Consider the following 13,756-nt stretch of genomic DNA (forward strand, 5'->3'; position numbering starts at 1 on the left):
CTCCCCATCCACCTCCGCCTGACCCAAGACTACCTCTGCTTCAGGAAGCAACTCAAGACATGGCTGTTCGAGCAGTAGCGCCCCACCCCCCCAAGCGCCTTGAGACACTCTGGGTGAGTAGCGCGCTATACAAATATCCTGATTGATTGATTGCCTGCATGCTCGGGATGTGTAGCGCGCGAAGTTACCCATGAGGTTTGTCCCGCCCGCTCGCGTCCCCTTATTTCCAGTCACTACTAACGTGTTCGCGAGTTATTCCGTGCCAGATTGCAGTTTCTGCGTGTTCGGCAACTCGATCTTACCGACAAGCATCCTCGCGCACGCGAAAATGCTATTGAGCGCGCGAGAACTACGCTACGCAGCAGTTTGCGGAGTATTCGACAACTTTGCGTTCTCCGCGGAGCGCGGAGTTGCCGAAACTCCGCGAACGGAGCGTAGGTCTTCGCCCAGGGTTACATTATAGTAATAACTACGTATCCCACCTCCCAATCAGGCAATTCACTATTTCATGGGAGTACAGAGGTGTCCTTTCAAAACTAATGTTTCCTGCATTTCAAACCTCAAAGTTCAACTGCAACATTTTTATACGAAAGTGGCTATCCTAGTGGCAGTTAAATCTGTAAGCAAGGTTAAGGATATCCTGTGTCTTTCATTTACGAACCATATCATTTCCTCCCAAAAGTCACTGGGGAATGCATGTACCCCTGATATGAAGAGGGCTCTGACATATAACTTTGATAAGGCAATAGAGATTAGAAAAACTTTGGGGCCCATCCGTGTGTGTACCAGTATTTAGGCATAATCCGGAAAAAGATTATTCTTCATAGTGTTTCAGGATCCGATGCATAGGCAGAGTTATACAAAATTATTAGATTCATCTTGCTGTAAACTACAATTGCAAGCAAGTACTTTTTACCATTGTTTGCCAATGTAGGCCATCATCGAATCTTTCCAGCCTGCCTAGTCATTGCGTTTCAGTGCATAGGCAGGCGTATGTTAGTTCTGAGGAAGAAAGGGGAAACCTTAATGGCTATTCGAGAGAAATTATGCACTTTGAAGACAAGTTGATTTAATGGAATCTGGGTCACCCGTTAGCTGTGTCGAACCATTCAAGTTTACTGTACTCACAGTGGAGAAAAGGTTTTACAGGGGAGTAATATTTCCTTTTTCATTGATAAATTCCTTCGTCGATGTGAGTGATGTGATGTGATGACAAAAGCTTGATAAGTTTGATTTTACATGATTAAGTTAGTCGTCCCTTTCCTCCCGCGGCGTATATGGGTTATTAATATTAACTTATTGAACACAGCTGTGTATGATTACTCAGTGAACCAACAGGTACACAAGATTTGTGTGTAACCTGAATGTCACTGATTCAAATCCTATCAGGTCTGCATAACCGTTTTGACAACATAAAGACATTGAGTTGGATAATATTAGCAACTGTTAGAGGTGCTGAGGGACTTTTGTTATGAAGAACTAAACAACCATGCACTTAGCATTATAAATATTAAAAGCACTTCAAACAAATGTTAATCTTATGTTGTCTATGAAATACATGCACTCATCATTTGATAACAGCCGTAGATCATTAGTGCACCCTCTAAAAATGTCAATGTTTTTTTAATTAAGGCTAATGCGTCACAAAATGTTGTTTACCCCACAGTGAAAAGCTAGAAGATTGCTCACGCAAGTTGATAAAGGAGAATGGGTTACATGCCGGCCTTGCCTTTCCCACTGGTTGCTCTTTGAATAACTGTGCCGCTCACTACACTCCTAACGCCATGGATCCAACAGTTTTGCAATATGACGATGTTTGCAAAATAGATTTTGGAACCCATATTAATGGTTAGTCACATTTGTTAAAATTATAGTGTAAATTAGGGGTTTTGTTTTTAAAGCAAATTCTAACGGGTAATTTTGTTTATACAGGCCGTATAATTGATTGTGCTTTCACACTGACCTTCAACCCAAAATACGACAAGCTGCTGGAAGCTGTCAAAGATGCCACCAACACTGGAATCAGGGTATGCAATTTATGTAGTTACTGTTCTTTAGTTTGCCACAGACCACAAACCAAATTTTCTTCAGCCTCCTTTTAATGTGCCAATAAAATTAAATGAATGGACATGATACAACCAACAACTACTCAAAGAAAGGAGAAACATTGATCATTCAAGCGCCAACCTTCATCCCCGCCCCCACCCCCAATACCTTTCCACAATGTGTACAGTATGGAGAGGCACCTGCAAGTGTAGCTGGGTTTACCATCTGCATCTAGGGGCATGGCAAATAAAGTTCAGCCTGCAGGATTCACCAGCATAGTCCCAACATAAGTCATCCGTTCAAATACCAGGGAAGGCATGAAGCAGGATATTTTCAATTAGGCACCACCAGAAGTGGACCATTGAAGTAAAAGTGTCTCCTTGGGATTTACTTCTACCATGGAGGTCTAATCTCTCTTCCCCACATTCACTTCTGACCAGGTCTCGGATCAGTTATATTATCATACACGTTCTATCATGTATGGGTGCTGTTGGCACCATCTGAAGGTCAAGTGGCCCTTCCTTCTCTCTCGCTCTCTTACCCCCTTCTTCCCCCCTATTGGCCAACACAGCAGGGGGCATCCAGTTCTGCAGAGTCTGAAGCTCCCCTCAGGCCAGATTCGGGTCAGCGGGCACTGGGGAGCTACTGCTTCCTACAGTCCTCAAGCCCTGCTTCTCATCTCACATCGTCAGGCTCCACATTGGCCTCACTAGGTTACCCGCTAGACAAATTTCAGCATCTAAAGCAACCTGCCCTACCCTGGTAATTTCTCTGTTGATAGTCATTTCCATGCAACCTCCTATCTACTTTTAGGATAGGGTTGTGTGATCAGGATGTATGTACTGTTAGCCATATTTCAGCCCTGGTTTTTTTGTTCTCTTTTTCAATGGGAATGCATTGTTTTCCCTTGCAATCATCCCTCCTCCTCAGGCTGCTTTCTACATGCCCCAACCAAACCGCACACGCTCTCGCTCTCTTGTTCGTTCTCTTGTTCTCGTTCATGTTCTCATTCTTTCTCGCTCGTTCTCTTGCTTGCCTGCTCGTTCGCTCTTTCTCGTTCTCTCTCTCTCGTTCATTCTCTCGCTCGTTCTTTCTACACCCGGGTCTGATAATCCACCTCCTGCCCTTAATAACTGCTCTTTAAAAACCTTATTATATTACTAATTTTTGAGTGCGCCCCGCAACTACATACTGCTACTGCATACAACTGCAAATTGCTTCTGAGCTGCTCGCCTCTGTTCATTTACAGACTGGAAGCCAGCTGATTACTTTTTGTAGCATCCAAACGCATACTTTATTTAATCTTTTATCATGTCTCTCCCATCCTAGTTTGACAAAAAATTAAAGATGGCCTCTCATGCATGTTTGTGAGGGCACTGGTGGCAAACTTGGACTATTTTTAGTCAAATTATAACCAATCATTGTAAGATGGCTGCTTATATGGGCACGTGTGGTCCGGCATGTAGCTATTGATGGGCCCCATCAATATAAGGAGTAAGCTGAATAACGCTGAGACCGCTTCTCACTTTAATGTGTCTCTAGACCAACCTCAGCATATCCGATTACTCCGAAGTAGTTGAGTTTTTTGGCCTACTGGAGAAAGTGGTTGCAACGAAAACCGTTCTGGCTGTTGGGAGGGGCTGTATTCCTAATATCTTAACAGAGTACATCCGCAGAACCTCTGTCTTGGACTATTTATTTTAAGCTCACTTAATTCAGGCCACTTCTCCTTCTACCCCTTGTCCGTGGGCTTCAGAATGATGCTGAACCCTTTGGACGTTTTGATAACTATGCATGCCATCTAGGTTGAATTGGAACCGTAATAATTTGTTGGACCCACAGCTGACTTCTGTTTTTAGAGGACTGAAAAGGACCAAACTTAACCTGGTGCTCCATAGAAAAGAGCTACACCATTTCATTGCTCAATCAGAAGATTAGCCACTGTTATGAATTGAATAAGCAGCCGATTAAAGTTTACTGTATAAAATTAAAGTGACAAATGCAGACAGTTGAGCTGGGATAGCGCCACTTCCTCTGCTGCCATTAAGATGTCCTCAAGCAGAGCGACCAGAACTGTTTGCCCCATGTTGCAGAGATAAACCCATCGACAATTATCTAGCATGTTGTCTGATGAGGTTTTTTTTTTCATTTTACCCAATCTGGCTCTTAGTTCATTGTTTAATCTGTGTAATATCTCCAACCAGACACCACCAGCAAAGTTATCCTTGCCATCGTCTGATGTTCCCAGTCTGACTTAATTATTGGGGCACCTATGTCCCCAATGAAATTGTTTACCTCAGTACTTGCTCTGGGAATTTAACAAGGGAACTATGTTTTTTTTAATGAGACAATCCGGTAAGATCAAGCCTGCTAAAAAGTAAACTGACATTTGTAAACTCATATGACTAATAGCTATATCTGCTACTGTGTTATGGGGCACATAATGTACTTTATATTTAATTTATTGAATTTTATTAAGGTTTCAAATATATTAAGGTGAATTAAAAAGGCAGGCAAGTGACTCAATAAAGCCAGCACAACACAGTTTTTTTTTTGTTTTACCTTTTGAGCTCCTTACACAAACAAAATAACATTTTAGGTTAGGAGCCTGGCCAAATCCGATTCAAGTCTTTATAATATGTACAAATTGTTCTCTTGAATGTCTGAAAATATCATCACTACAGTGAGCACAAGAATGAAAAGAGCAAGTATGCCTTTTGCTTAGGAGTCAAGGCCTTTGTATACCTGAATAGCATTCACTTGGACCCCCAGTCATATAACCAGACATAGAAGTAGAAAGTGAAGGAAATAGATGTTAATGGAGATAAGGAAAAGTGTAAATGAACAAATGCCAGACAGCAGGTCTGAAGAAGGGTGTTACAGAGTGCCAGTCTTTTAACATTTGTACTATTTTCCTATGTTTGAACATGATTCATTTGTGCCTTCCAGTGTGCTGGAATAGATGTGCGTCTTTGTGATGTTGGCGAAGCCATTCAAGAAGTGATGGAGTCGTATGAGGTCGAACTTGATGGCAAGACATATCAAGGTAAGTCTGCCACCTTGTACAGTAGAGACTGTGTATTGTTGAAATAGTTTACAAGGATGTAGTTTGGTGGCTAAACTATAGATTGTGGAACCTAGAGCCTTGAGTTGGTAATCAAAGCTTCCCATGACACCCTATTATGTGGGTCTGTGAAGATCATTTTCTTTTACCTCATTTCCATTACTTTGGTGTGCAACACAATTAGTTGAAGACCGAAATTGGCCAGTGGGAAAATAGTGAAGACACAGAGTGGATTGTACATACATTGACCTTGACCTTCCCCGTCCACAATAAAAAAAAGTGTTTCAATAACATCCACACATTGAGGTATAGATCTGACCTAATTGGATGTGAAAGTCCATTTAATTGTCTATATCAGAAGACTGATAAATTGGGACCACCTGGTCTGGTGTAAGATGTGCCTGCTTTCATGTGGAGTTATTTATTTTTTCTCCAGTAATTGTTGGAGTGCATCATAGGCATAGTTGTTGCAGGTGGCTGAAGCAGTCCTGGTGATATTTTTTGTGAGGAAACATAGATGCCTACATTTTACATTGGCTTGAGTTCAATGAAGATCTGTTTAGCTATCAGAGGTTGTAGATAGTCAGGCTTGAAACAAGGTGGCACTAGTATTCCTTTGTTTTGCGTTTTTTGTTGGACGTTGTCAATTTAGTGTTTGGTAACAAAAAAAGTCAGTGATGTGTTGGATGTTTTAGAAAATTCTTGAGGCACCATCTTTAAGGGACATAGCTGCAAGATATATAACTGATATAGGCAGCTTCAAAATATAGGGTAGATAGCAGGTATACAGGCCTCTTTCACTGGTCAGTCAGTGTATGTTTGACACTGTGTATAACATTCCTATATGCATAGGAGCTGGCTTGAGCTTAAGAGCTCTGAAAATGAGGTCATGATGATGGGTAAGCAATTTAGATTTTGCTCCATGATCTGTTTCCCATGGTCTACCTCCTTATGCAGGAGAATTGTTTAAGTCAACAAAATAAAACATCTTGGGTCCCACGCTTTCAAGGGTGGCATGAAGAACATGAGAAACATACAGTTGATGTCAGTTGTAATTTTGCAACTTCACGCCACACCTCATAACAAAGTATAGCCATCCTTTCACATCTATACTTCGTCAGCGCTGCATACACTGGTGCCATCCTACCACAGTAAATTTTAAGTGCAATATTGATGCTTGTTTTTTTTGTGCTTCACACCCATGGATCATATTTTTGCAGCGTGAATCTTTCTGGATTCAGTATGCTGTGCATTATTCCGCGGTCTAGTGGTTGGGTCCAGAATCGCAGTCTTTTTTTTATTTTTTCGTAGCCCAGGTGGGTGTCGACGTCTCACCTTTTGGTGTCCTTCCTGTGACGTTGGCATGCTTCCTGCTGAAGCTCCCACCTTTGGGCGCAGATTTCAGATTATTCTTTCTGCCGTTGGGTCTGGATCGTCACCAAGAGGTTCCAGAGATTTTGGAGAAAAGAAGAGGAAAAAGACTGAAATCTACCGAAAAAAGATTGGACAATAATCGAGAAACAAGACCACTGAACCGGGACGACGAAGGAGGAGGAGAACATCTGAAACTTCGACGTCCAACGGAGAATGCGCACACAGGGGGCCCCCTGAGCGCAGGAATGGAGAAAACCCGTTCAAATTCTGCCCCAATTGCCACCACAAATACGCGCAGAAGTACAGCACCCGGTTTGCAACCTCTGCCTGCCGGTCGACCACGAGAGCAAGGATTGCAACACCTGCTCCGTCTTTACCCCGAAGGCGCTCGCGGTGAGAGAGGGGCAGAGGAGAGTCAAATACAGCATGCAAGGCCAAGGTCAACCTCCAGTGAGGAAGAGGACATCACCAAGGGACCAATGACAACACGGTCGGAGAGACCGATAAGAAAACAACAAAGGGGGTGGGAGAGACATCGACCCCTAAAACCCCGACAGACCCTCGAAAGTCCGAGTCAGACTCTCGAAAAACAGTCTAAGTCCACGAAAGGAGCACTGGCGCCAAAAATTTCGACGGCCGCAGCTTCATCCAGGGACAAACAGCCGAGCGGATCCTTTGAAAAGGACTCGCAGGCGGCGAAAACACAAAAAAAAGCATAGGTCGTCAAAAAGGCACGCTCGACGTCGAAAGAAAAAGACCCGAAGGCAACTTCGACGTCTACATCGAAGAGATCGTCCGAAACACTCAACGCCCAACAGGCCGCCGAGATGGAGAGAAAAAAGAGAAGGCTCGAGGCCGAAAAAGCGAAAAGAGAATTCGACGAGCGGATGAAAAGGGTCACCATCCCGACGAAGCTGATGACGATCGTCTAGGAAGTAGGAGTACGCGCTGAAGAGCCGCCTCCCAAGAACACCAAGAGGAAGAGGGCCTATACTATGACGAGGAAGGCGAGGAAGACCAGCACACAAGTTTGGGCTCGGCATCCTCGGTGGTGTAGGACCTGGATTGGCAGGACCTTGACGCCGAAAACCCGGAAGAGGCCATGGAGACGTATCCTTCGAGGCCTTCGCCGCCAGATGACATTGATATCTACAACATGGTCATCAGGAATGCGGCAACCGCTTATGGAGTGAAACTGAAGGAAGAAAAACCAAAAGCCTACTTCCTCTTAGAGACCCTGCTCCCCACTCAAACCAGGAGGCAATCCCTCCCCATGCTCCCAAGTGTCCTGGACCAGGGGGGAGAGGCATTCAAGGTACCAGCAAGCTGCAGGTCTGTCACGCCTAGGACAGAGAAATAGTACAAACACTCCTCCAAGGAGCCTCCCTACATCCAGGGATCCGTCACGGCTGACTCAATCATTGCAGCAACAGCCAGAAAGAGGGCCAATGTTCCCACAAACTCAGGCCCACCGCCAGACAAGGAAAGTAAGAGGATAGACCTCACTGGAAGGAAAACAGAGAGGAATGCAGCAGTCCACTGGCGCATTGCCAACTCTAATGCCCTACCCAACAGACATGCGTACCAGCATTGGGAGGAGGTCGGACAGCTCCTTCAACACCTCCCTGAGCAATACCAACAGAGTGCAACACACCTGGTGGAGGAAGGCAAGAACATAGCAAACTCATGCCTGAAATCAGCCCTGGATACGGCACACATTCAGCAGGCTCATGATGATCGGGGTCACAGCAAGAATGCACGCCTGACTTAGGATCTCCGGTTTCAAGTCGGAAGTACAGAAAAACCTCCTGAACACCCCCTTCAAAGGAGTAACCCTATTCGGAGCGCCAGTGGACGAGAAACTGACGCAACTCAAAAAAGAAAATGAAACTGCAAGGTCCATGGGGGCCTTGCAATTCAGAGGAATGAGAAGGGGCACCCGACACGGAGGCCAAACGGAAGGGGGTGGAAACCAGCCGGGAACGTCACATCAGACATTCCAGCAGAGTTACCAAGGAAACAACCAAGCGAAGCAGGGTCCGCAGCAGCAGCAAACCTGGCAATAACAACCCAGGGGCCAGCAAACAAGAGGAGGCCAGCAACCCACCTCAAAATGACTCCACCCCACCAAACGTGCCACCCACAGAACCCCTCGAAGGGGAGGGGGGGGGCACAACAAAATAAGCAAAAAACCTTTAAACGAACTAAGGTCCGAGATCAACGAACGTGTAACACCAGTAGGAAGCAGACTAAAACACTTCTTCCAGGAGTGGAAGAAAATAACAACAGACAAATGGATACTGAACATCATACAGTTCGGATATTGCATAGAACTGGAAAAGAAGCCTCCAAACAGGAAACCAAAAAGAAAGGTGCACTCTGCAAAAGAACTAGCGCTACTCCTAGAGGAAGCACAACAACTTCTCCACAAAGAGGCGATAGAAACAGTACCATTCAAAGAAAGAAACAAGTGTACTCCAACTACTTCCTTGTGCCAAAAGTGGACAAAACATTAAGATCCATCCTGGATCTACGGTTCCTTAACCAATACATAAAAACTCAAATTCAAAATGACATCCCTACAAAAAGTCATCCCTCGGATAAGGGACGGAGATTTTATGTCCATCTTAGACCTCAAAGTTGCCTACCTACACATTCCCATGAACAGACAACACAAACATTTACTGAGATTTGCGATAGACAAAGCGCACTATCAGTTCACAGCCCTTGCCTTCAGACTAAAATCCGCACCAACGGACTTCACCAAGTGCCTCGCAGCAGTGGCAGCACACCTACGAAGGGAAGGGATTAGTGTATACCCCTACCTCGACGACTGGCTAATAAAAGCAAGTTCCTACAAACAATGCCAGAGACATGCACAGAGGGTCACACAGACGCTGACAGAACTAGGATTCTCAATACATTGGGGGAAATCCTCAATGGAACCAGAACAAGTGAAGATCTTCCTAGGCGCACAGATCAACACCATACAGAGCAAGGTGTTCCCCAGAGACAAGATAACACTTGCCCTGCTGAAGGAGACACGTCAATACCAGAAGGGGCGACCTTTGACAGTGAGCAAGATCCAGGGGATGATGGCGTCATGCATACACCTAGTCACCAATATAAGACTACACATGAGACCATTCCAGGAATGGCTCAACAACAATGGTCACAAGCTACATGGAGTTAGGAAGATCTAGTGGTTGTAACGCACGCAGTGCAGGAGGAGATAGCGTGGTGGAATGATAACATAACAAAGGGGAAGCCTTTAAAACCACCAAACCCAACAGTGACCATCACCACAGACGCATCCCAGAGGGGATGGGGAGCACACATGAACCAGCTCAAGGTGCGGGGTCTGGGGACTCCCAACAGATGCGATCAAGCACATCAACTACCTAGAACTAAAGACAGTGTTCTTTGCCTTAGAAGCCTTCCAGAAACAACTGTACAAGCAGAGTGTTGTAGTGTTGTCAGTTTGTAACAACACAATGTTCTACATCAACAAACCGGGAGGAACACAATCAGTCGCACTATCCAACCTAGCGCAGGAGATATGGTGATGGGCCATCCCACTACAAATAGACCTCTTGGCTATACACCTACCAGTAAAGGACAACGTGGAGACCGACAGTCTCAGCAGACAGACATCAGCATCCCACGAGTGAGAGCTCAATGCACAAGAAACGCAAAAGCTATTCAAGAAGTGGGGGACACCAGAAATAGACATATTTGCAACACACCAGAATGCAAAATGCCAATACTTCGCATCCAGGCAACCAGGGTAACAATCCCAGCGGAATGCCCTATGGATAAGCTGGTTGAAAATGTTTGCTTATGCTTTTCCTCCGATACCACTGATACACAGGGACCTCAGCAAAAGCAGAACCAGCAACATGACACTGATTCTGGTGGCACCACAGTGGGCCAGGCAGTCCTGGTTCTCACAAATAGTGGAGATGGCGCAAGGACCACCTCACAAGTTCGAAAAAAGAAGCGACTTGCTCACAATGCAAAACGGGGAGGTACTCCACCCAGAGAGCCTCTGCCTAGCGGCATGGCTCCTGAAGACGTAGAGTTTGCACACCTGAACCTCCTAGAGAGCACACTACGGGTGCTACGGGAGGCAAGGAGACCTACCCACACGGAGGTGCTATGTGGCAAAATGGAAGAGATTCACACAATGGTGCATCAGGAAAAAGCTACACAAGAAAATGGCCAAGGAATCAACTGTGCTAAAATATTTCACACCTGCTAAAAGCGAACCTAAGCTCTACATCGCTGAGAGTACACTTAGCAGCGATAGTAGCCTATACAAGAGGAGAGACGGGAAAGAGGTTCTTTACATCCCAAGTAGTAAAGGGATTCCTGGAATGGGCAAAAAGGATCGCCCCACCAAAGAGGATGCTGCCACCGGCATGGAACCTTAATTTAGTCCTAACGGAGATTATGAAGGCGCCTTTTGAACCTGTCCATGAAGCCTCACTACAAATGCTCACAATTAAGACCACCTTTATAGTGGCAATCACCTCGCTACGCAGGGTAAGCAAGCTGCAAGCGCTAACACTCCAAGAACCCTACATACAAATACACAATGACAGGGTGGTAATGAGAACGGACCCACACTTTATGCCAAAGGTGGTGTCAAGGTTTCACATGAACCAAACCATACAGATACCAAGCTTCTTTCAGAAACTAGCCACAAGCGCAGAGAAGGCACTGCACACTCTGGACGCTAGAAGGGCAGTAATGCATTACATTGAAAGAACTAAAGAGCACAGGAAAACAAAGCAATTCTTTTGTGTCCTTCGCAAGCCTTTTCATGGGAAGACCAGTAACAAAGGGCACCATCGCATGATGGATCGTACAAACTATACAATTCTGCCACAAGCAGACAGGGCAGGAACTACTAGGAGGGGCACAAGTCCACTCTACCAGGAAAAATGGAGCAACAGTAGCCTTCCTGGCTAACACACTCATTCAAGACATATGCCTGGCGGCAACATGGGCTTCAGTGCACACGTTCACTAAGCACTACTGCGTGGATATATAAGTGAACAAGAAAGAACAAGTAGAACAGAAAGTGCTTCAACCTATATTCAACAACCAGCGCTCATCTTCCACCCAGCCGCCACAAACATAACAAACTGCTACAAAGTCTATGCACAGCATAGTGAATCCAGAAACATTCACGCTGCAAAACGAATAGTTTCTTACCTGTCGGTGTTGTTTTGCAGCTTGAAGATCTTTCTGGATTCACTAGCGAACCCACCCACCTCCGCCAGAAAGATTAGACAGGAGAAGGAGGAAATACAAAGGCAATATACAGTCAAACTCTTTAAAAGAGACAAACCTGGAGTTCCTTGAAAAAGAAGGATGAACCTGAAATGATTGGAAAAAGATGAATAACAATGACACAAAAACATCCGAAGATGGCGACCAAAGGTGGGAGCGTACCCAGGAACCGTGCCAACGTCACAGGAAGGACACCAAAAGGTGGGACGTCGACGCCCACCTGGGCTACGAAAAAAAGAAAAAAGACTATGATTCCGGACCCAACCACTAGACCATGGAATAATGCACAGCATAGTGAATCCAGAAAGATCTTCAAGCTGCAAAACAACACTGACAGGTAAGAAACTATTCGTTATCATTGAATAATGCTCTGCACTACCTCACTGTGTATAGTTCAAAACAATGTGAATGACCTACCTGGCACAATGAAAGTCTCCATGTTTGCTTGAATTACTTACTTTGCAGTCTGTTTCACCCCAACCCCCCACAATATAATCGGCAGCTGCTCGAGTTCAGATTTGTGCCGCTAACCTTGTTCTCTAGTAATCCCGGATTGATGCTCATGACTACAGCAGCTAACTGCCATACTGTCAGTATACAGTTCCATGAAGGCTAAAATAAGTTTATTCTTGGTAGTGGAGCACTGTCTTTAATTGTGGGAAATGTTTGTATTACATGTCTACGGTCAAATACATACCAGCCCATCTGAGAGATTTCCTTTATATCTTGTATATATATTTTATAGGGATTTCATTGTAGAATGTGGTGTCCAATGAGAAAAAGGAAGAACTCTTCTTTTGAAACCAGTACCTGCAAGTTCCAGTTTGATTTTTAGCTTCACTAGCCATTTGTGGATTTGGAAATGAGAAGGGCATAACACAATATAAAATCATAATGCTCATAGTCTGTGTGAATGTAGATGCACATACTTACTCCTGCGATCTGCTGTTCGTCGCTTGCAAATTCTTCTTCTTTGAAGATGTCTTTCGAGTTAAGGGATGTGGTGTCACTCTCTTCTGAGTGTACATCGCGCATGGGCACCAAATCGATGTTAGATAGTTTTTTTCCCATTGGATTAAGAAGTGGGCCCCAAGATTGTCATGTCTGTAACACATTTTATATCCAGACCATTCGGTTAGTCTTCCATCAATTTGCGTCGGTTTCAGCTGAGCTCTGGTACCATCTTCTCCCCATCACCCTACCTTCAGCGGCATCAAAGTCCATTGTGAACACCCTGGGGAGTCAAGAGCATAGCCCTCCTCGGGGGCCGAGCACCACCTCCAGTCCTCTGTTGCCGAGAATTCTGTATGAGGGATGAAACAGACATCCTTCAAGACCTAGGCTTGGTGTCACTCTAGATACCCTTGGACATACCACCACGAGGGGTGCAATCTTTGCCCGTCACCCGAGCATGTCCACTCTTCCTGTCTCTCGTACCTCGCCTTTCATTCTAAAAACTACCTTCTGCACCGTTGGCACACAGAAGGAAGCAGTGGCAGAACGTCTTAGTCACCGAGGACATTTGGCGAGGAAGATCCCCATTCTCCTGACCATGCAACCATCACCTAGCCACACGCGAAACCAGCATACATAGAAAATTGAATGAGTGCCAAAAACTGTACCTCATACGAAGACGAGACTCGGAGCCATGAGTATACCTTAGCCCACAGCTTTCCAAACTTTTCATGTTGGTGACACACCTTTTCAACAATCTTCATATTGCGACACGGTAATGCGAGCGAGCCCGAACCACCTCAGGGGCACCGGGGCTCAGGGAGCGAGGGTCCAATTAAAATCAAAGCAGAATCCGCAATGTGAAATTAAACACACTAAAAAGCAGTTCGTATTTTGCAAAAACATTTTTAAATCAATGTAATGTCAGGTTAAAAATATGTTGTGTCTCAAATTGTGTAGAAACATGCAGAGTGGATATGGCTGTTTGCGCAGTGCAGTGTTAACGTTTTTATTTTCACT

The 13,756-nt window shown here is 45.0% G+C and overlaps 1 protein-coding gene across 1 annotated transcript in view; it reads left to right on the plus strand.

Moving 5' to 3' along the window:
- METAP2 (methionyl aminopeptidase 2) overlaps nucleotides 1–13,756 on the plus strand; it is a 169,534-nt gene that overhangs the window by 82,068 nt on the left and 73,710 nt on the right. Inside the window, exons 6-8 of the mRNA XM_086919070.1 lie at nucleotides 1,667–1,848; nucleotides 1,933–2,027; nucleotides 4,996–5,092. Coding sequence (XP_086775196.1) covers nucleotides 1,667–1,848; nucleotides 1,933–2,027; nucleotides 4,996–5,092 — 374 coding nt within the window. The remainder of the gene's footprint in view (nucleotides 1–1,666; nucleotides 1,849–1,932; nucleotides 2,028–4,995; nucleotides 5,093–13,756) is intronic.

Source organism: Lissotriton vulgaris, chromosome 1_1, assembly GCF_964263255.1.
Source record: "Lissotriton vulgaris chromosome 1_1, aLisVul1.2, whole genome shotgun sequence".
Classification (NCBI taxonomy): domain Eukaryota; kingdom Metazoa; phylum Chordata; class Amphibia; order Caudata; family Salamandridae; genus Lissotriton; species Lissotriton vulgaris.